This window comes from Camellia sinensis, chromosome 7 (assembly GCF_055761805.1).
Source record: "Camellia sinensis isolate YWXY chromosome 7, ASM5576180v1, whole genome shotgun sequence".
NCBI lineage: Eukaryota > Viridiplantae > Streptophyta > Magnoliopsida > Ericales > Theaceae > Camellia > Camellia sinensis.
In genome coordinates, this window is record NC_138967.1 from 130,502,274 (window position 1) to 130,522,807 (window position 20,534).

A 20,534-nucleotide genomic window follows, 5' to 3' on the forward strand; every position below is an offset into this window, starting at 1 on the left:
AAGCCCCTAGCATATCCACCTTGAAATTATTTTACTTTTATTTGGATTTGGATAGAAAGAGAATATTCAAATAAGCTTCAAATTTAAAATTGTAATTGAAAAGGAATTTAAATATTTTTTTTTTGTGTGCACACTTTCCAATGGCCAAGGATAATAAAATAAATTGGGAAAATCAAACCTGGTGGTTGAACAAGGGTTGTGCTTCAGATCTTGTAGGCCAGTTGTAGAAACTTTTAAGGCTCACCAAATTATAAAGATTAAGAGTTGTTAATTAAGAGAACACAATGATATCATTAGTGGTGGTTCCTTCTTCTTTTTCTTTCTCTGAGACTACCACTTCCACCTTTGGACAATTATCTTCCCTGAATATGTTCAGATTTTGCAGTCGTGGGAGCATATTGAACTGAACCACATGCTCCAATTTCTCACAATCAGAAACCGTCATACCTTTCAATTGGCAGAAGGACTTTGATTCTTTTTCTGAAGCTATGAGTAATTGCTTGTCCCATATCTCTATTATGGTAGGCAATTTCCGAATTTTCAAATACTCCAAGACTGGGAAAGCAACCTGTAAAGTAGTTTACAACACTTTAGGTTAGTGACTGTTACAAAATTGTGGATAAGCAACAATTGACAATTGTAACACTTTCAACATGCATGCTCTGATCATGTACGAGCTTTTGTACTTGTGGCTATGTGCAAATGAAGAGCAATAGGCAAGCAAACTAATAATTGCATATCTCCATATTCTTCTCAAATATTTGGAGTATCTAATTATTAACTAAAGCACCTTTTGTTGTCAGCTCTTCACATTGTTTTCCATCTTTCATCATTATTTATCTATTTTCCTTTAATAATTTGTGTTCCATAATTTTATTGGTTATTTTTTAGATAACGTAAATTATGTTGTTGATTTGAGTATTAGACCTATGAAAAAGAAGAAAATCTTATTTTGAAAATTCACCACGTGCCTTGATTATTTTTTATATTGATAATTTCTTATTTAATTTAATATTCATTTTCTTAGCATATCTATTTAAGTTAGATGGTAAAATAAATGAAGTTATTTGAACTCCAATTATGTTGGGCACATTAAAATTATTTTAAGAATGACTCATTATATTAATAAGTTAAAATTGAACATATTTTGAAACTTATCATCAATTTTCTGAGTTCAGCTCGAAGTTAGTTCCACAAACTTAAATGTATAATACAATATCAAGTTATTTGAACTCGGTTCGATTAAAGCTCATTTGTGTTTGGCTCGAATGGTAAACAAAGATCATCTTTTGTTGATAAAAAATAAAAAGATAAACTCAAATATATTTTTAAACTCATTAAGTTTTTCAAATTAAACTTGAACAATATCTTGTTGTGCCTTTGTAGATGTTTTAGGTTTCTATTTAAGAGATGTTAAGTCCAACTTTAGGCCCTACAGAAGATATGGCCCCACACCACACGTAGATCATGTTCACAAAAGCCATCCATCCCACAAAAGTCCCGCATCATTCTCTATTTTAGATACTAATCTGGTCATCATGTTTAGGTTTGTTCTAGTAGGGTCATGTTTGGTTCTTTGTTACGTTGTTCTACATTTTTGTAATTTTGTTAGGTTTTGATTATTTCTCATGTACTCTTTATCTAAAATTGTGTTTGATTTATGAATTTGAGAAGTGATTTGGAAATGAAAAGGGAAAAAGTAGGTGAAACGTTAATGAAATATAACTAAATTTCACACATCTTTTCCCTTTCACTTTCCAAATCTTTCCTCACATTTATGAACCAAACATAGCCTAAAGCAATAAAATGGTGGCATTATTTTTGTTACACACCCCAAAAAAGGAAAATATTATATGAACTGTGACAACTCAACTTAGGTATAAACTTATTGATTTTTACTATTTTATTCTTTCAAGTTTTTAGATAGTAATATTCAAGCAAATATCAAAGTATTAAATAGGAAAGATTCAAAATAAATACACATTATCAATACATGGCTCACAATGGTGCCATTCGGGCTGTGGGAGTCGACCACGGGTCACGTTTTGATAATTTAAAATTTTCATTTTGTAAAGTCTGTGTGTATATCATCTAAAAAAAAGAAGATTGATCCAATAATCTTAGCCTATTTAATTCATTACAATTGTATCTAAAAAAAAGAATGATAAGTGTGTTTAAAATACATACAAACATGCATATATATATATATATATATACGTATATATACATTTGTGTTTCTGGTTTTACTGGTCCTGTGCAACCAAAACTGATGAGGACATTCATACCTGGCTAGTGAAGAGGGATTGTGTTTCAGATCTAGAGGTGAAAAAGCTTTTGAGGCTCTGCAAATCTTCAAGTGTCAAACTCGTTAATTGAAGGAACGAATTGGTATTATTGTTGTTTTCTTCTTCTTCCCCCCCATTCTTCAATACTATTACTTTCAGCTCTCGACAATGACTAACCTCAAGTCGTTCTAGTTTCTGTAATTGTCGAGGCATATTGGACGAACCGACATTCACCAATTTCTCACAGTTCCTGATGGTCACGTCTCTCAACTGTCGAAAAGAGTCTGATGAAAGTAATTTCCTATCCCATATCTCTGTTATCATTGTTAGTCCATCAATATCCAATGTCTCCAAGGCAGGGAATGTAACCTGCAACATTCATAACAAAATTGTTAAACATTAGACTCCGAGGTCAGCATTATAACAAGCAGTACAATATAGCCCAATAAATTTATGTTAGTCTTAATTAGTCAATAATTGAAGTCCAATAAATTGATTTTACTATGTTCCAATTAATGCCAAAACTTAAATTGTTGATTCCATAACAGCTAATATGATTTTGTTTTATGTAATGGAAACTATAATAGATTGGAAGTAACAAATCTTTTTGTTGCATTGGTGCAACCTTTTGTCCTCAATGAGAAATAGGTGTTGTGCACGAGTTGGTTTGATTGTTTTGACAACAAATCATCAATTGAATATATTAAGAAAATTTCAACCAACAATATATCCACCCTTTCTCAAAATTGATGGGTTCGGCAGATTAAAAGTACAAAATGAGAGAAAATCAGGCTTCACATTATTTTCACATTTCATCGTGATTTTTTTTCTATTTGACTTTGATAATCTATGTTCTATGATTTTATGAAAGCGAATCGTTTGTCTCCAATTGAAATTTCAACTGGACAAGACTATTGAGATCTCTTACCGATAAAAGTCATTAAACGAAGGTCTCTTACCGCTGCGAGTTTATGAAAAGATTTAACTAAACGAAGAGTTAAAATAATGGGCCAATGCATTTCATAAACTCTTACTGGTAAGAGACCTCCGTTTAATGACTGTTATCGGTAAGAGACCTTAACTGTCTGTTCCATTTGAACTTTCAACTACAAAAAAGACAAATCCCTTATAAAAACACACCATTTCAGGTTTATTTAAAACCTTGAATTTTACTATTTTAATTTTTCAAGTTTTTAGATAGTAATATTCAAGCAAATGTCAAAGTATTAAATTGGAAAATATGAAAGATTCAAAATAAATACACAAATCAATACATGGCCAACAAGGGTTCCTTTCGGGCCGTGGGAGTCCACCATGGGTCACGTTTTGATGATTTAAATTTTTCTTTTTGTAAAGTCCTTAGTGTATATCATCTAAAAAAAAAGATCGATCCAATAATCTTAGCCTATTTAATTTATTACAATTGCATCTGAAAAATGAATGACAAGTGTGCTTAAAAAAAAATTCTATAAAATAAAAACCTTCATTTTTTTTTAATGACAAACAAGATAAATTGAAAAGGCTAAAATTATCAAATTGATTTAATTTTTCTTGCGGATAATATAAACGAAGAATCCTAAAAAATGCACGCTTCGAATAATTAAAAAGAGAGTTGTAGTGGACCCACGGGCCCAAACAACACATTTGAGTCTAGATTATTGACACGAGAGAAGCCTAATCTAAGAAAAATACAAACATACATATATATATATATATACGTATATATACATTTGTTTTTCTGGTTTTACTGGTCATGTGCAACCAAAACTGATGAGGACATTCATACCTGGCTAGTGAAGAGGGATTGTGTTTCAGATCTATAGGTGAAAAAGCTGCTGAGGCTCTGCAAATCTTCAAGTGTCAAACTCGTTAATCGAAGGAACGAATTGGTATTATTGTTGTTTTCTTCTTCTTCCCCCCCATTCTTCAATACTATTGCTTTCAGCTCTCGACAATGACTAACCTCAAGTCGTTCTAGTTTCGGTAATTGTCGAGGCATATTGGACGAACCGACATTCACCAATTTCTCACAGCTCCTGATGGTCACGTCTCTCAACTGTCGAAAAGAGTCTGATGGAAGTAATTTCCTATCCCATATCTCTGTTATCTTCGTTAGTCTTTTAATTTGCAATCTCTCCAAGGAAGGGAATGCAACCTGCAACATTCATAACATAATTGTTAAACGTTAGACTCCACGTTCAGCATTATAACAAGCAGTACAATGTAGCCCAATAAATTTATGTTAGTCTTAATTAGTCAATAATTGAAGTCCACTAAATTGATTTTACTATGTTCCAATTAATGCCAAAACTTAAATTGTTGATTCCATAACAGCTAATATGATTTTGTTTTATGCAATGGAAACTATAATAGATTGGAAGTAACAAATCTTTTTGTTGCATTGGTGCAACCTTTTGTCCTCAATGAGAAATAGGTGTTGTGCACGAGTTGGTTTGATTGTTTTGACAACAAATCATCAATGGAATATATTAAGAAAATTTCAACCAACAATATATCCACCCTTTCTCAAAATTGATGGGTTCGGCAGATTAAAAGTACAAAATGAGAGAAAATCAGGCTTCACATTATTTTCACATTTCATCGTGATTTTTTTCTATTTGACTTTGATAATCTATGTTCTATGATTTTATGAAAGCGAATCGTTTGTCTCCAACTGAAATTTCAACTGGACCAGACAGTTGAGATCTCTTACCGATAAAAGTCACTAAACGAAGGTCTCTTACCGCTACGAGTTTATGAAAAGATTTAACTAAACGAAGAGTTAAAATAATGGGCCAATGCATTTCATAAACTCTTACTGGTAAGAGACCTCCGTTTAATGACTGTTATCGGTAAGAGACCTTAACTGTCTGTTCCATTTGAACTTTCAACTACAGAAAAGACAAATCCCTTATAAAAACACACCATTTCAGGTTTATTTAAAACCTTGAATTTTACTATTTTAATTTTTCAAGTTTTTAGATAGTAATATTCAAGCAAATGTCAAAGTATTAAATTGGAAAATATGAAAGATTCAAAATAAATACCCAAATCAATACATGGCCAACAAGGGTTCCTTTCGGGCCGTGGAAGTCCACCATGGGTCACGTTTTGATGATTTAAATTTTTCATTTTGTAAAGTCCTTAGTGTATATCATCTAAAAAAAAAGATCGATCCAATAATCTTAGCCTATTTAATTTATTACAATTGCATCTGAAAAAATGAATGACAAGTGTGCTTAAAAAAAAAATTCTATAAAATAAAAACTTTCATTTTTTTTTAATGACAAACAAGATAAATTGAAAAGGCTAAAATTATCAAATTGATTTAATTTTTCGTGCGGATAATATAAACGAAGAATCCTAAAAAATGCACGGTTCGAATAATTAAAAACAGAGTTGTAGTGGGCCCACGGGCCCAAACAACACATTTGAGTCTAGATTATTGACACGAGAGAAGCCTAATCTAAGAAAAATACAAACATACACACATATATATATATATATACGTATATATACATTTGTTTTTCTGGTTTTACTGGTCATGTGCAACCAAAACTGATGAGGACATTGATACCTGGCTAGTGAAGAGGGATTGTGTTTCAGATCTATAGGTGAAAAAGCTGCTGAGGCTCTGCAAATCTTCAAGTGTCAAACTCGTTAATTGAAGGAACGAATTGGTATTATTGTTGTTTTCTTCTTCTTCCCCCCCATTCTTCAATACTATTACTTTCAGCACTCGACATTCATGAACCACAAGTCGTTTTAGTTTCGGTAATTGTCGAGGCATATTGGACGAACCGACATTCACCAATTTCTCACAGCTCCCGATGATCACGTCTCTCAACTGTCGAAAAGAGTCTGATGGAAGTAATTTCCTATCCCATATCTCTGTTATCTTTGTTAGTCCATCAATCTCCAATGTCTCCAAGGCAGGGAATGTAACCTGCAACATTCATAACAAAATTGTTAAACATTAGACTCCGAGGTAAGCATTATAACAAGCAGTACAATGTAGCCCAATAAATTTATGTTAGTCTTAATTAGTCAATAATTGAAGTCCAATAAATTGATTTTACTATGGTCCAATTAATGCCAAAACTTAAATTGTTGATTCCATAACAACTAATATGATTTTGTTTTATGTAATGGAAACTATAATAGATTGGAAGTAACAAATCTTTTTGTTGCATTGGTGCAACCTTTTGTCCTCAATGAGAAATAGGTGTTGTGCACGAGTTGGTTTGATTGTTTTGACAACAAATCATCAATTGAATATATTAAGAAAATTTCAACCAACAATATATCCACCCTTTCTCAAAATTGATGGGTTCGGCAGATTAAAAGTACAAAATGAGAGAAAATCAGGCTTCACATTATTTTCACATTTCATCGTGATTTTTTTCTATTTGACTTTGATAATCTATGTTCTATGATTTTATGAAAGCGAATCGTTTGTCTCCAATTGAAATTTCAACTGGACCAGACAGTTGAGATCTCTTACCGACAAAAGTCACTAAACGAAGGTCTCTTACCGCTGCGAGTTTATGAAAAGATTTAACTAAACGAAGAGTTAAAATAATGGGCCAATGCATTTCATAAACTCTTACTGGTAAGAGACCTCCGTTTAATGACTGTTATCGGTAAGAGACCTTAACTGTCTGTTCCATTTGAACTTTCAACTACAAAAAAGACAAATCCCTTATAAAAACACACCATTTCAGGTTTATTTAAAACCTTGAATTTTACTATTTTAATTTTTCAAGTTTTTAGATAGTAATATTCAAGCAAATGTCAAAGTATTAAATTGGAAAATATGAAAGATTCAAAATAAATACACAAATCAATACATGGCCAACAAGGGTTCCTTTCGGGCCGTGGGAGTCCACCATGGGTCACGTTTTGATGATTTAAATTTTTCTTTTTGTAAAGTCCTTAGTGTATATCATCTAAAAAAAAAGATCGATCCAATAATCTTAGCCTATTTAATTTATTACAATTGCATCTGAAAAAATGAATGACAAGTGTGCTTAAAAAAAAAATTCTATAAAATAAAAACCTTCATTTTTTTTTAATGACAAACAAGATAAATTGAAAAGGCTAAAATTATCAAATTGATTTAATTTTTCTTGCGGATAATATAAACGAAGAATCCTAAAAAATGCACGGTTCGAATAATTAAAAAGAGAGTTGTAGTGGGCCCACGGGCCCAAACAACACATTTGAGTCTAGATTATTGACACGAGAGAAGCCTAATCTAAGAAAAATACAAACATACATATATATATATATATATATATACGTATATATACATTTGTTTTTCTGGTTTTACTGGTCATGTGCAACCAAAACTAATGAGGACATTCATACCTGGCTAGTGAAGAGGGATTGTGTTTCAGATCTATAGGTGAAAAAGCTGCTGAGGCTCTGCAAATCTTCAAGTGTCAAACTCGTTAATTGAATGAACGAATTGGTATTATTGTTGTTTTCTTCTTCTTCCCCCCCATTCTTCAATACTATTGCTTTCAGCTCTCGACAATGACTAACCTCAAGTCGTTCTAGTTTCGGTAATTGTCGAGGCATATTGGACGAACCGACATTCACCAATTTCTCACAGCTCCTGATGGTCACGTCTCTCAACTGTCGAAAAGATTCTGATGGAAGTAATTTCCTATCCCATATCTCTGTTATCATTGTTAGTCCATCAATATCCAATGTCTCCAAGGCAGGGAATGTAACCTGCAACATTCATAACAAAATTGTTAAACATTAGACTCCGAGGTAAGCATTATAACAAGCAGTACAATGTAGCCCAATAAATTTATGTTAGTCTTAATTAGTCAATAATTGAAGTCCAATAAATTGATTTTACTATGTTCCAATTAATGCCAAAACTTAAATTGTTGATTCCATAACAGCTAATATGATTTTGTTTTATGTAATGGAAACTATAATAGATTGGAAGTAACAAATCTTTTTGTTGCATTGGTGCAACCTTTTGTCCTCAATGAGAAATAGGTGTTGTGCACGAGTTGGTTTGATTGTTTTGACAACAAATCATCAATTGAATATATTAAGAAAATTTCAACCAACAATATATCCACCCTTTCTCAAAATTGATGGGTTCGGCAGATTAAAAGTACAAAATGAGAGAAAATCAGGCTTCATATTATTTTCACATTTCATCGTGATTTTTTTCTATTTGACTTTGATAATCTATGTTCTATGATTTTATGAAAGCGAATCGTTTGTCTCCAATTGAAATTTCAACTGGACCAGACAGTTGAGATCTCTTACCGATAAAAGTCATTAAACGAAGGTCTCTTACCGCTGCAAGTTTATGAAAAGATTTAACTAAATGAAGAGTTAAAATAATGGGCCAATGCATTTCATAAACTCTTACTGGTAAGAGACCTCCGTTTAATGACTGTTATCGGTAAGAGACCTTAACTGTCTGTTCCATTGAACTTTCAACTACAGAAAAGACAAATCCCTTATAAAAACACACCATTTCAGATTTATTTAAAACCTTGAATTTTACTATTTTAATTTTTCAAGTTTTTAGATAGTAATATTCAAGCAAATGTCAAAGTATTAAATTGGAAAATATGAAAGATTCAAAATAAATACACAAATCAATACATGGCCAACAAGGGTTCCTTTCGGGCCGTGGGAGTCCACCATGGGTCACGTTTTGATGATTTAAATTTTTCATTTTGTAAAGTCCTTAGTGTATATCATCTAAAAAAAAAAGATCGATCCAATAATCTTAGCCTATTTAATTTATTACAATTGCATCTGAAAAAATGAACGACAAGTGTGCTTAAAAAAAAAATCTATAAAATAAAAACCTTCATTTTTTTTTAATGACAAACAAGATAAATTGAAAAGGCTAAAATTATAAAATTGATTAAATTTTTCTTGCGGATAATATAAACGAAGAATCCTAAAAAATGCACGGTTCGAATAATTAAAAAGAGAGTTGTAGTGGGCCCATGGGCCCAAACAACACATTTGAGTCTAGATTATTGACACGAGAGAAGCCTAATCTAAGAAAAATACAAACATACATATATATATATATATATACGTATATGTTAGGTCCCTGTGTTGTCAAATCCGGAGACAAAATCTTGTGTTGATTCAAAACTATGTTTTTCTGTTTTTGTACTGTCCGCTCGAGCGGAGACTCTTGAGCTCGAGCGTAGATTAGCAGGTCACAGTAGTTTGACAGGGCAAGCACAGATACTGGTGGGTGTGATTTTACGCTCGAGCGGAAACTCCTACGCTCGAGCGCATCTCAGCTTATTCATATGCAGTTTTTGGTCAGCCCGCTCGAGCGGGCTGTTGTGAGCTCGAGCGGAGATCGCGGATCCAGTTCTCTATTTAAAGCTGCTAAGGGTGTTTTTGTGAATGATGTTTTCCTAGATCTGATCAAAACAAACTAGGGTTGTGTTTAAAGTCTTCTTGGGAGATTTTTGATCTTTTTCCTTGATGTTCTTAAGAGAGTTCTGAACTTATGCATTAAAATTCATACATCAAGGAGGTTGCTTCTTAAGTTTCAAGTGAGTTCTCTTCGGTGGATTCCGAAGATCAAAGCGTAGGATCCAAAAGGCGTTTGAGTCTACGCAGTCGTTAATTCGACGAGTGAAGTTGTGGTGTGGAATCAACTTCAGAATCAATTCCGTGACGAAGGTGTGGTGAAAAGAGTTACAGAAGATTCAGAGACAAATTGACTAGGGTTGGGTAATTTGTATGATTTCTTTGTAATCTTTTCGTTCTTCAGTAGTGGATTGATAGTGGCGGTTCGCCCGTGGTTTTTGATTACAATTAAAGGTTCTTCAATTGTGGTTTTTTCCACGTAAAAAATCGTTTGTGTTGATTTATTGTTTATTCTCAAAAACAAACAAACTAAAATCACTCTCGTAAGTGTTTGACGATTTTAGGTTGAGTGTTTTGAATTTATTGGGTTTTGGAATTTGTTAATCTTGATCTAATCACAAATCACGTAGGATTTTCAGTATATATACATTTGTTTTTCTAGTTTTACTGGTCATGTGCAACCAAAACTGATGAGGACATTCATACCTGGCTAGTGAAGAGGGATTGTGTTTCAGATCTATAGGTGAAAAAGCTGCTGAGGCTCCGCAAATCTTCAAGTGTCAAACTCTTTAATTGAAGGAACGAATTGGTATTATTGTTGTTTTCTTCTTCTTCCCCTTCATTCTTCAATACTATTACTTTCAGCTCTCGACAATGACTAACCTCAAGTCGTTCTAGTTTCGGTAATTGTCGAGGCATATTGGACGAACCGACATTCACCAATTTCTCACAGCTCCTGATGGTCACGTTTCTCAACTGTCGAAAAGAGTCTGATGGAAGTAATTTCCTATCCCATATCTCTGTTATCATTGTTAGTCCATCAATATCCAATCTCTCCAAGGCAGGGAATGTAACCTGCAACATTCATAACAAAATTGTTAAACATTAGACTCCGAGGTCAGCATTATAACAAGCAGTACAATGTAGCCCAATAAATTTATGTTAGTCTTAATTAGTCAATAATTGAAGTCCAATAAATTGATTTTACTATGTTCCAATTAATGCCAAAACTTAAATTGTTGATTCCATAACAGCTAATATGATTTTGTTTTATGTAATGGAAACTATAATAGATTGGAAGTAACAAATCTTTTTGTTGCATTGGTGCAACCTTTTGTCCTCAATCAGAAATAGGTGTTGTGCACGAGTTGGTTTGATTGTTTTGACAACAAATCATCAATTGAATATATTAAGAAAATTTCAACCAACAATATATCCACCCTTTCTCAAAATTGATGGGTTCGGCAGATTAAAAGTACAAAATGAGAGAAAATCAGGCTTCACATTATTTTCACATTTCATCGTGATTTTTTTTCTATTTGACTTTGATAATCTATGTTCTATGATTTTATGAAAGCGAATCGTTTGTCTCCAATTGAAATTTCAACTGGACCAGACAGTTGAGATCTCTTACCGATAAAAGTCATTAAACGAAGGTCTCTTACCGCTGCGAGTTTATGAAAAGATTTAACTAAACGAAGAGTTAAAATAATGGGCCAATGCATTTCATAAACTCTTACTGGTAAGAGACCTCCGTTTAATGACTGTTATCGGTAAGAGACCTTAACTGTCTGTTCCATTTGAACTTTCAACTACAGAAAAGACAAATCCCTTATAAAAACACACCATTTCAGGTTTATTTAAAACCTTGAATTTTACTATTTTAATTTTTCAAGTTTCTAGATAGTAATATTCAAGCAAATGTCAAAGTATTAAATTGGAAAATATGAAAGATTCAAAATAAATACACAAATCAATACATGGCCAACAAGGGTTCCTTTCGGGCCGTGGGAGTCCACCATGGGTCACGTTTTGATGATTTAAATTTTTCATTTTGTAAAGTCCTTACTGTATATCATCTAAAAAAAAAGATTGATCCAATAATCTTAGCCTATTTAATTTATTACAATTGCATCTGAAAAAATGAATGAGAAGTGTGCTTAAAAAAAAAATTCTATAAAATAAAAACCTTCATTTTTTTTTAATGACAAACAAGATAAATTGAAAAAGCTAAAATTATCAAATTGATTTAATTTTTCTTGCGGATAATATAAACGAAGAATCCTAAAAAATGCACGGTTCGAATAATTAAAAAGAGAGTTGTAGTGGGCCCACGGGCCCAAACAACACATTTGAGTCTAGATTATTGACACGAGAGAAGCCTAATCTAAGAAAAATACAAACATACATATATATATATATATATATACGTATATATACATTTGTTTTTCTGGTTTTACTGGTCATGTGCAACCAAAACTGATGAGGACATTCATACCTGGCTAGTGAAGAGGGATTGTGTTTCAGATCTATAGGTGAAAAAGCTGCTGAGGCTCTGCAAATCTTCAAGTGTCAAACTCGTTAATTGAAGGAACGAATTGGTATTGTTGTTGTTTTCTTCTTCTTCCCCCCCATTCTTCAATACTATTACTTTCAGCTCTCGACAATGACTAACCTCAAGTCGTTCTAGTTTCGGTAATTGTCGAGGCATATTGGACAAACCGACATTCACCAATTTCTCACAGCTCCTGATGGTCACGTCTCTCAACTGTCGAAAAGAGTCTGATGGAAGTAATTTCCTATCCCATATCTCTGTTATCTTTGTTAGTCTTTTAATTTCCAATCTCTCCAAGGAAGGGAATGTAACCTGCAACTTTCATAACGTAATTGTTAAACATTAGACTCCACGTTCAGCATTATAACAAGCAGTACAATGTAGCCCAATAAATTTATGTTAGTCTTAATTAGTCAATAATTGAAGTCCAATAAATTTATTTTACTATGTTCCAATTAATGCCAAAACTTAAATTGTTGATTCCATAACAGCTAATATGATTTTGTTTTATGCAATGGAAACTATAATAGATTGGAAGTAACAAATCTTTATGTTGCATTGGTGCAACCTTTTGTCCTCAATGAGAAATAGGTGTTGTGCACGAGTTGGTTTGATTGTTTTGACAACAAATCATCAATTGAATATATTAAGAAAATTTCAACCAACAATATATCCACCCTTTCTCAAAATTGATGGGTTCGGCAGATTAAAAGTACAAAATGAGAGAAAATCAGGCTTCACATTATTTTCACATTTCATCGTGATTTTTTCTATTTGACTTTGATAATCTATGTTCTATGATTTTATGAAAGCGAATCGTTTGTCTCCAATTGAAATTTCAACTGGACCAGATAGTTGAGATCTCTTACCGATAAAAGTCACTAAACGAAGGTCTCTTACCGCTGCGAGTTTATGAAAAGATTTAACTAAACGAAGAGTTAAAATAATGGGCCAATGCATTTCATAAACTCTTACTGGTAAGAGACCTCCGTTTAATGACTGTTATCGGTAAGAGACCATAACTGTCTGTTCCATTTGAACTTTCAACTACAGAAAAGACAAATCCCTTATAAAAACACACCATTTCAGGTTTATTTAAAACCTTGAATTTTACTATTTTAATTTTTCAAGTTTTTAGATAGTAATATTCAAGCAAATGTCAAAGTATTAAATTGGAAAATATGAAAGATTCAAAATAAATACACAAATCAATACATGGCCAACAAGGGTGCCTTTCGGGCCGTGGGAGTCCACCAGGGGTCACGTTTTGATGATTTAAATTTTTCATTTTGTAAAGTCCTTAGTGTATAGCATCTAGAAAAAAAGATCGATCCAATAATCTTAGCCTATTTAATTTATTACAATTGCATTTGAAAAAATGAATGATAAGTGTGCTTAAAAAAAAATTCTATAAAATAAAAACCTTCATTTTTTTTAATGACAAACAAGATAAATTGAAAAAGCTAAAATTATCAAATTGATTTAATTTTTCTTGCGGATAATATAAACGAAGAATCCTAAAAAATACACGGTTCGAATAATTAAAAAGAGAGTTGTAGTGGGCCCACGGGCTCAAACAACACATTTGAGTCTAGATTATTGACACGAGAGAAGCCTAATCTAAGAAAAATACAAACATACATATATATATTTATATATACATATATACACATTTGTTTTTCTGGTTTCATTGGTCATGTGCAACCAAAACTGATGAGGACATTCATACCTGGCTAGTGAAGAGGGATTGTGTTTCAGATCTATAGGTGAAAAAGCTGCTGAGGCTCTGCAAATCTTCAAGTGTCAAACTCGTTAATTGAAGGAACGAATTGGTATTATTGTTGTTTTCTTCTTCTTCCCCCCCATTCTTCAATACTATTACTTTCAGCTCTCGACATTCACGAACCTCAAGTCGTTTTAGTTTCGGAAATTGTCGAGGCATATTGGACGAACCAACATTCACCAATTTCGCACAGCTCCCGATGGTCACGTCTCTCAACTGTCGAAAAGAGTCTGATGGAAGTAATTTCCTATCCCATATCTCTGTTATCTTCGTTAGTCTTTTAATTTGCAATCTCTCCAAGGAAGGGAATGCAACCTGCAACATTCATAACATAATTGTTAAACGTTAGACTCCACGTTCAGCATTATAACAAGCAGTACAATGTAGCCCAATAAATTTATGTTAGTCTTAATTAGTCAATAATTGAAGTCCACTAAATTGATTTTACTATGTTCCAATTAATGCCAAAACTTAAATTGTTGATTCCATAACAGCTAATATGATTTTGTTTTATGCAATGGAAACTATAATAGATTGGAAGTAACAAATCTTTTTGTTGCATTGGTGCAACCTTTTGTCCTCAATGAGAAATAGGTGTTGTGCACGAGTTGGTTTGATTGTTTTGACAACAAATCATCAATGGAATATATTAAGAAAATTTCAACCAACAATATATCCACCCTTTCTCAAAATTGATGGGTTCGGCAGATTAAAAGTACAAAATGAGAGAAAATCAGGCTTCACATTATTTTCACATTTCATCGTGATTTTTTCTATTTGACTTTGATAATCTATGTTCTATGATTTTATGAAAGCGAATCGTTTGTCTCCAATTGAAATTTCAACTGGACTAGACAGTTGAGATCTCTTACCGATAAAAGTCATTAAACGAAGGTCTCTTACCGCTGCGAGTTTATGAAATGATTTAACTAAACGAATATTTAAAATAATGGGCCAATGCATTTCATAAACTCTTACTGGTAAGAGACCTCCGTTTAATGACTGTTATCGGTAAGAGACCTTAACTGTCTGTTCCATTTGAACTTTCAACTACAGAAAAGACAAATCCCTTATAAAAACACACCATTTCAGGTTTATTTAAAACCTTGAATTTTACTATTTTAATTTTTCAAGTTTTTAGATAGTAATATTCAAGCAAATGTCAAAGTATTAAATTGGAAAATATGAAAGATTCAAAATAAATACACAAATCAATACATGGCCAACAAGGGTGCCTTTCGGGCCGTGGGAGTCCACCATGGGTCACGTTTTGATGATTTAAATTTTTCATTTTGTAAAGTCCTTAGTGTATATCATCTAGAAAAAAATATCGATCCAATAATCTTAGCCTATTTAATTTATTACAATTGCATCTGAAAAAATGAATGATAAGTGTGCTTAAAAAAAAAAATCTATAAAATAAAAACCTTCATTTTTTTTAATGACAAACAAGATAAATTGAAAAGGCTAAAATTATCAAATTGATTTAATTTTTCTTGCGGATAATATAAACGAAGAATCCTAAAAAATGCACGGTTCGAATAATTAAAAAGAGAGTTGTAGTGGGCCCACGGGCCCAAACAACACATTTGAGTCTAGATTATTGACACGAGAGAAGCCTAATCTAAGAAAAATACAAACATACAAATATATATATATATATATATACGTATATATACATTTTTTTTTCTGGTTTTACTGGTCATGTGCAACCAAAACTGATGAGGACATTCATACCTGGCTAGTGAAGAGGGATTGTGTTTCAGATCTATAGGTGAAAAAGCTGCTGAGGCTCTGCAAATCTTCAAGTGTCAAACTCGTTAATTGAAGGAACGAATTGGTATTATTGTTGTTTTCTTCTTCTTCCCTCCCATTCTTCAATACTATTACTTTCAGCTCTCGACATTCAAGAACCACAAGTCGTTCTAGTTTCGGTAATTGTCGAGGCATATTGGACGAACCGACATTCACCAATTTCTCACAGCTCCCGATGATCACGTCTCTCAACTGTCGAAAAGAGTCTGATGGAAGTAATTTCCTATCCCATATCTCTGTTATCTTTGTTAGTCTTTTAATTTCCAATCTCTCCAAGGAAGGGAATGTAACCTGCAACATTCATAACGTAATTGTTAAACATTAGACTCCACGTTCAGCATTATAACAAGCAGTACAATGTAGCCCAATAAATTTATGTTAGTCTTAATTAGTCAATAATTGAAGTCCAATAAATTTATTTTACTATGTTCCAATTAATGCCAAAACTTAAATTGTTGATTCCATAACAGCTAATATGATTTTGTTTTATGCAATGGAAACTATAATAGATTGGAAGTAACAAATCTTTTTGTTGCATTGGTGCAACCTTTTGTCCTCAATGAGAAATAGGTGTTGTGCACGAGTTGGTTTGATTGTTTTGACAACAAATCATCAATTGAATATATTAAGAAAATTTCAACCAACAATATATCCACCCTTTCTCAAAATTGATGGGTTCGGCAGATTAAAAGTACAAAATGAGAGAAAATCAGGCTTCACATTATTTTCACATTTCATCGTGATTTTTTCTATTTGACTTTGATAATCTATGTTCTATGATTTTATGAAAGCGAATCGTTTGTCTCCAATTGAAATTTCAACTGGACCAGATAGTTGAGATCTCTTACCGATAAAAGTCATTAAACGAAGGTCTCTTACAGCTGTGAGTTTATGAAAAGATTTAACTAAACGAAGAGTTAAAATAATGGGCCAATGCATTTCATAAACTCTTACTGGTAAGAGACCTCCGTTTAATGACTGTTATCGGTAAGAGACCTTAACTGTCTGTTCCATTTGAACTTTCAACTACAGAAAAGACAAATCCCTTATAAAAACACACCATTTCAGGTTTATTTAAAACCTTGAATTTTACTATTTTAATTTTTCAAGTTTTTAGATAGTAATATTCAAGCAAATGTCAAAGTATTAAATTGGAAAATATGAAAGATTCAAAATAAATACACAAATCAATACATGGCCAACAAGGGTGCCTTTCGGACCGTGGGAGTCCACCATGGGTTACGTTCTGATGATTTAAATTTTTCATTTTGTAAAGTCCTTTGTGTATATCATCTAAAAAAAAAGATCGATCCAATAATCTTAGCCTATTTAATTTATTACAATTGCATCTGAAAAAATGAATGATAAGTGTGCTTAAAAAAAAATTTCTATAAAATAAAAACCTCCATTTTTTTTAATGACAAACAAGATAAATTGAAAAGGCTAAAATTATCAAATTGATTTAATTTTTCTTGCGGATAATACAAACGAAGAATCCTAAAAAATGCACGGTTCGAATAATTAAAAAGAGAGTTGTAGTGGGCCCACGGGCCCAAACAACACATTTGAGTCTAGATTATTGACACGAGAGAAGCCTAATCTAAGAAAAATACAAACATACATATATATATATATACGCATATATACATTTGTTTTTCTGGTTTTACTGGTCATGTGCAACCGAAACTTATGAGGACATTCATACCTGGCTAGTGAAGAGGGATTGTGTTTCAGATCTATAGGTGAAAAAGCTGCTGAGGCTCTGCAAATCTTCAAGTGTCAAACTCGTTAATTGAAGGAACGAATTGGTATTATTGTTGTTTTCTTCTTCTTCCCCCCCATTCTTCAATACTATTACTTTCAGCTCTCGACAATGACTAACCTCAAGTCGTTCTAGTTTCGGTAATTGTCGAGGCATATTGGACGAACCGACGTTCACCAATTTCTCACAGCTCCTGATGGTCACGTCTCTCAACTGTCGAAAAGAGTCTGATGGAAGTAATTTCCTATCCCATATCTCTGTTATCATTGTTAGTCCATCAATATCCAATGTCTCCAAGGCAGGGAATGCAACCTGCAACATTCATAACAAAATTGTTAAACATTAGACTCCGAGGTCAGCATTATAACAAGCATTACAATGTAGCCCAATAAATTTATGTTAGTCTTAATTAGTCAATAATTGAAGTCCAATAAATTGATTTTACTATGTTCCAATTAATGCCAAAACTTAAATTGTTGATTCCATAACAACTAATATGATTTTGTTTTATGTAATGGAAACTATAATAGATTGGAAGTAACAAATCTTTTTGTTGCATTGGTGCAACCTTTTGTCCTCAATGAGAAATAGGTGTTGTGCACGAGTTGGTTTGATTGTTTTGACAACAAATCATCAATTGAATATATTAAGAAAATTTCAACCAACAATATATCCACCCTTTCTCAAAATTGATGGGTTCGGCAGATTAAAAGTACAAAATGAGAGAAAATCAGGCTTCACATTATTTTCACATTTCATCGTGATTTTTTTCTATTTGACTTTGATAATCTATGTTCTATGATTTTATGAAAGTGAATCGTTTGTCTCCAATTGAAATTTCAACTGGACCAAACAGTTGAGATCTCTTACCGATAAAAGTCATTAAACGAAGGTCTCTTACCGCTATGAGTTTATGAAAAGATTTAACTAAACGAAGAGTTAAAATAATGGGCCAATGCATTTCATAAACTCTTACTGGTAAGAGACCTCCATTTAATGACTGTTATCGGTAAGAGACCTTAACTGTCTGTTCCATTTGAACTTTCAACTACAGAAAAGACAAATCCCTTATAAAAACACACCATTTCAGGTTTATTTAAAACCTTGAATTTTACTATTTTAATTTTTCAAGTTTTTAGATAGTAATATTCAAGAAAATGTCAAAGTATTAAGTTGGAAAATATGAAAGATTCAAAATTAATACACAAATCAATACATGGCCAAGAAGGGTGCCTTTCGGGCCGTGGGAGTCCACCATGGGTCACGTTTTGATGATTTAAATTTTTCATTTTGTAAAGTCCTTAGTGTATATCATCTAGAAAAAAAGATCGATCCAATAATCTTAGCCTATTTAATTTATTACAATTGCATCTGTGAAAATGAATGATAAGTGTGCTTAAAAAAAAAATTCTATAAAATAAAAACCTTCATATTTTTTAATGACAAACGCGATAAATTGAAAAGGCTAAAATTATCAAATTGATTTAGGTTTTTTTGCGGATGATATAAACGAAGAATCCTAAAAAATGCATGGACCGAATAATTAAAAAGAGAGTCGTAGTGGGCCCACGGGCCCGAACAACACATTTGAGTCTAGATTATTGACACGAGAGAAGCCTAATCTAAGAAAAATACATACATTATAGCGATCCCGGTTTCCCCTTTCCTTTAACTGTTGTACCCGGACTTAGGTTCTGTGGAGTTGGTTGTTGTATATGTCTTGTTTACACCCTTTACTCCTTGCATTCGAGTCTTGAGTTGTGTTGGGCGAGTTTGAAACAGGTTGGTTGAACTTAGAAACCAAGAGTAGTTACCCAGATTTTGGCCTTTACGCTCGAGCGGGGATTTTGACGCTCGAGCGGGCCCTTCGTTGTTGTCTGTCCGCTCGAGCGGGGTTTTCGACACTCGAGCGTAGTTTTCCATCTTCCAGTATCTCCTCTGCAGAGTTGTACGCTCGAGCGGGAGTTTTGACGCTCGAGCGGGTTGTTGTGTGTGACGCTCGAGTGGGAGGGTTGACACTCGAGCGGAGACCTGGTTCTGTAAAAGTTCTGGAAGTGTGTATTCGCCGCTCGAGCAGGATTATTGACGCTCGAGCGGGAGTCTGTGAGTGACGCTCGAGCGGGGCGTTGGACGCTCGAGCGGGGCGACTGGGTTAAAGCTCCGTGTTTTGACTTTTCAAATCACTTTTTCCATTTCTCTTCTCTCTCTTACTTTTCCAAAAACCCCATTGTTGAGCTTCTCACTCTAAGACTCTACCTTCTCTCTAGGTATTGATCTAGTAGGAGTGATTTTCTCACCTTTGGCCTTTACAAAAGAGTTGTTGATCGTCGAGGGCTACCTTTTGATCCGAAAAGTTTGTGGTTTGGAGCACTTCCGTTTTCTTCGTCTTCTCGGTTGGGAGTCATCTTTTGAGGTAGGGATAACCTACTCCTTACTATGGGTTTTGTCTTTAAATTTTAGTAGTTTGAGATGCTGGAGTTGGTTTGGTAATTTTGTGAAAGCTTGAGACTTTTGTGCAAATTTACAAAGTTGGGGTTTTAACTATATAAAAGCCTAGATGCATGTTTGGCATGGAAAAGTGGAATTAATGTTAAAACATTAATGAAAATGGAACCTAAGGGTTGTAATGTTAATTATGGAAAATGCCCTAATTACATTGGTTAATTAATTTGTAAAATTAATTGTGAGAAACGAGGAATTGAATTGGAAATGTTGAGATTGGGAATACATGGGATTAAAGGGTGTTGTTGGATTTTTATGTCACTCACCTAGTTGGAAATGTCGATTTTATATCCATTTGTTGCATTTATTTTCTGTATAGAAATAACTACTTTGGGCTATCGGTGGAGGATAGTCTTGGTTGTTGTAGACAATGCATGATGATTAGGCAAACTAAAACTAATCACCGGAATGTGTCATTGAGTATGACGGTTGAATGAATACATTAAATGT

At 33.1% G+C, this 20,534-nt stretch overlaps 1 protein-coding gene across 1 annotated transcript in view; it reads right to left on the reverse strand.

Moving 5' to 3' along the window:
• Window positions 1-253: 253 nt before the first annotated feature.
• Window positions 254-20,534, reverse strand: part of LOC114264285 (uncharacterized) — a 39,443-nt gene continuing 19,162 nt past the window's right edge. Inside the window, exons 4-13 of the mRNA XM_082881101.1 lie at window positions 17,526-17,894; window positions 15,743-16,111; window positions 13,952-14,320; window positions 12,166-12,534; window positions 10,374-10,742; window positions 7,656-8,024; window positions 5,863-6,231; window positions 4,072-4,440; window positions 2,286-2,654; window positions 254-568 (exon numbers count right to left, since the gene is read on the reverse strand). Coding sequence (XP_082737227.1) covers window positions 272-568; window positions 2,286-2,654; window positions 4,072-4,440; window positions 5,863-6,231; window positions 7,656-8,024; window positions 10,374-10,742; window positions 12,166-12,534; window positions 13,952-14,320; window positions 15,743-16,111; window positions 17,526-17,894 — 3,618 coding nt within the window. The 3' untranslated portion in view covers window positions 254-271. The remainder of the gene's footprint in view (window positions 569-2,285; window positions 2,655-4,071; window positions 4,441-5,862; window positions 6,232-7,655; window positions 8,025-10,373; window positions 10,743-12,165; window positions 12,535-13,951; window positions 14,321-15,742; window positions 16,112-17,525; window positions 17,895-20,534) is intronic.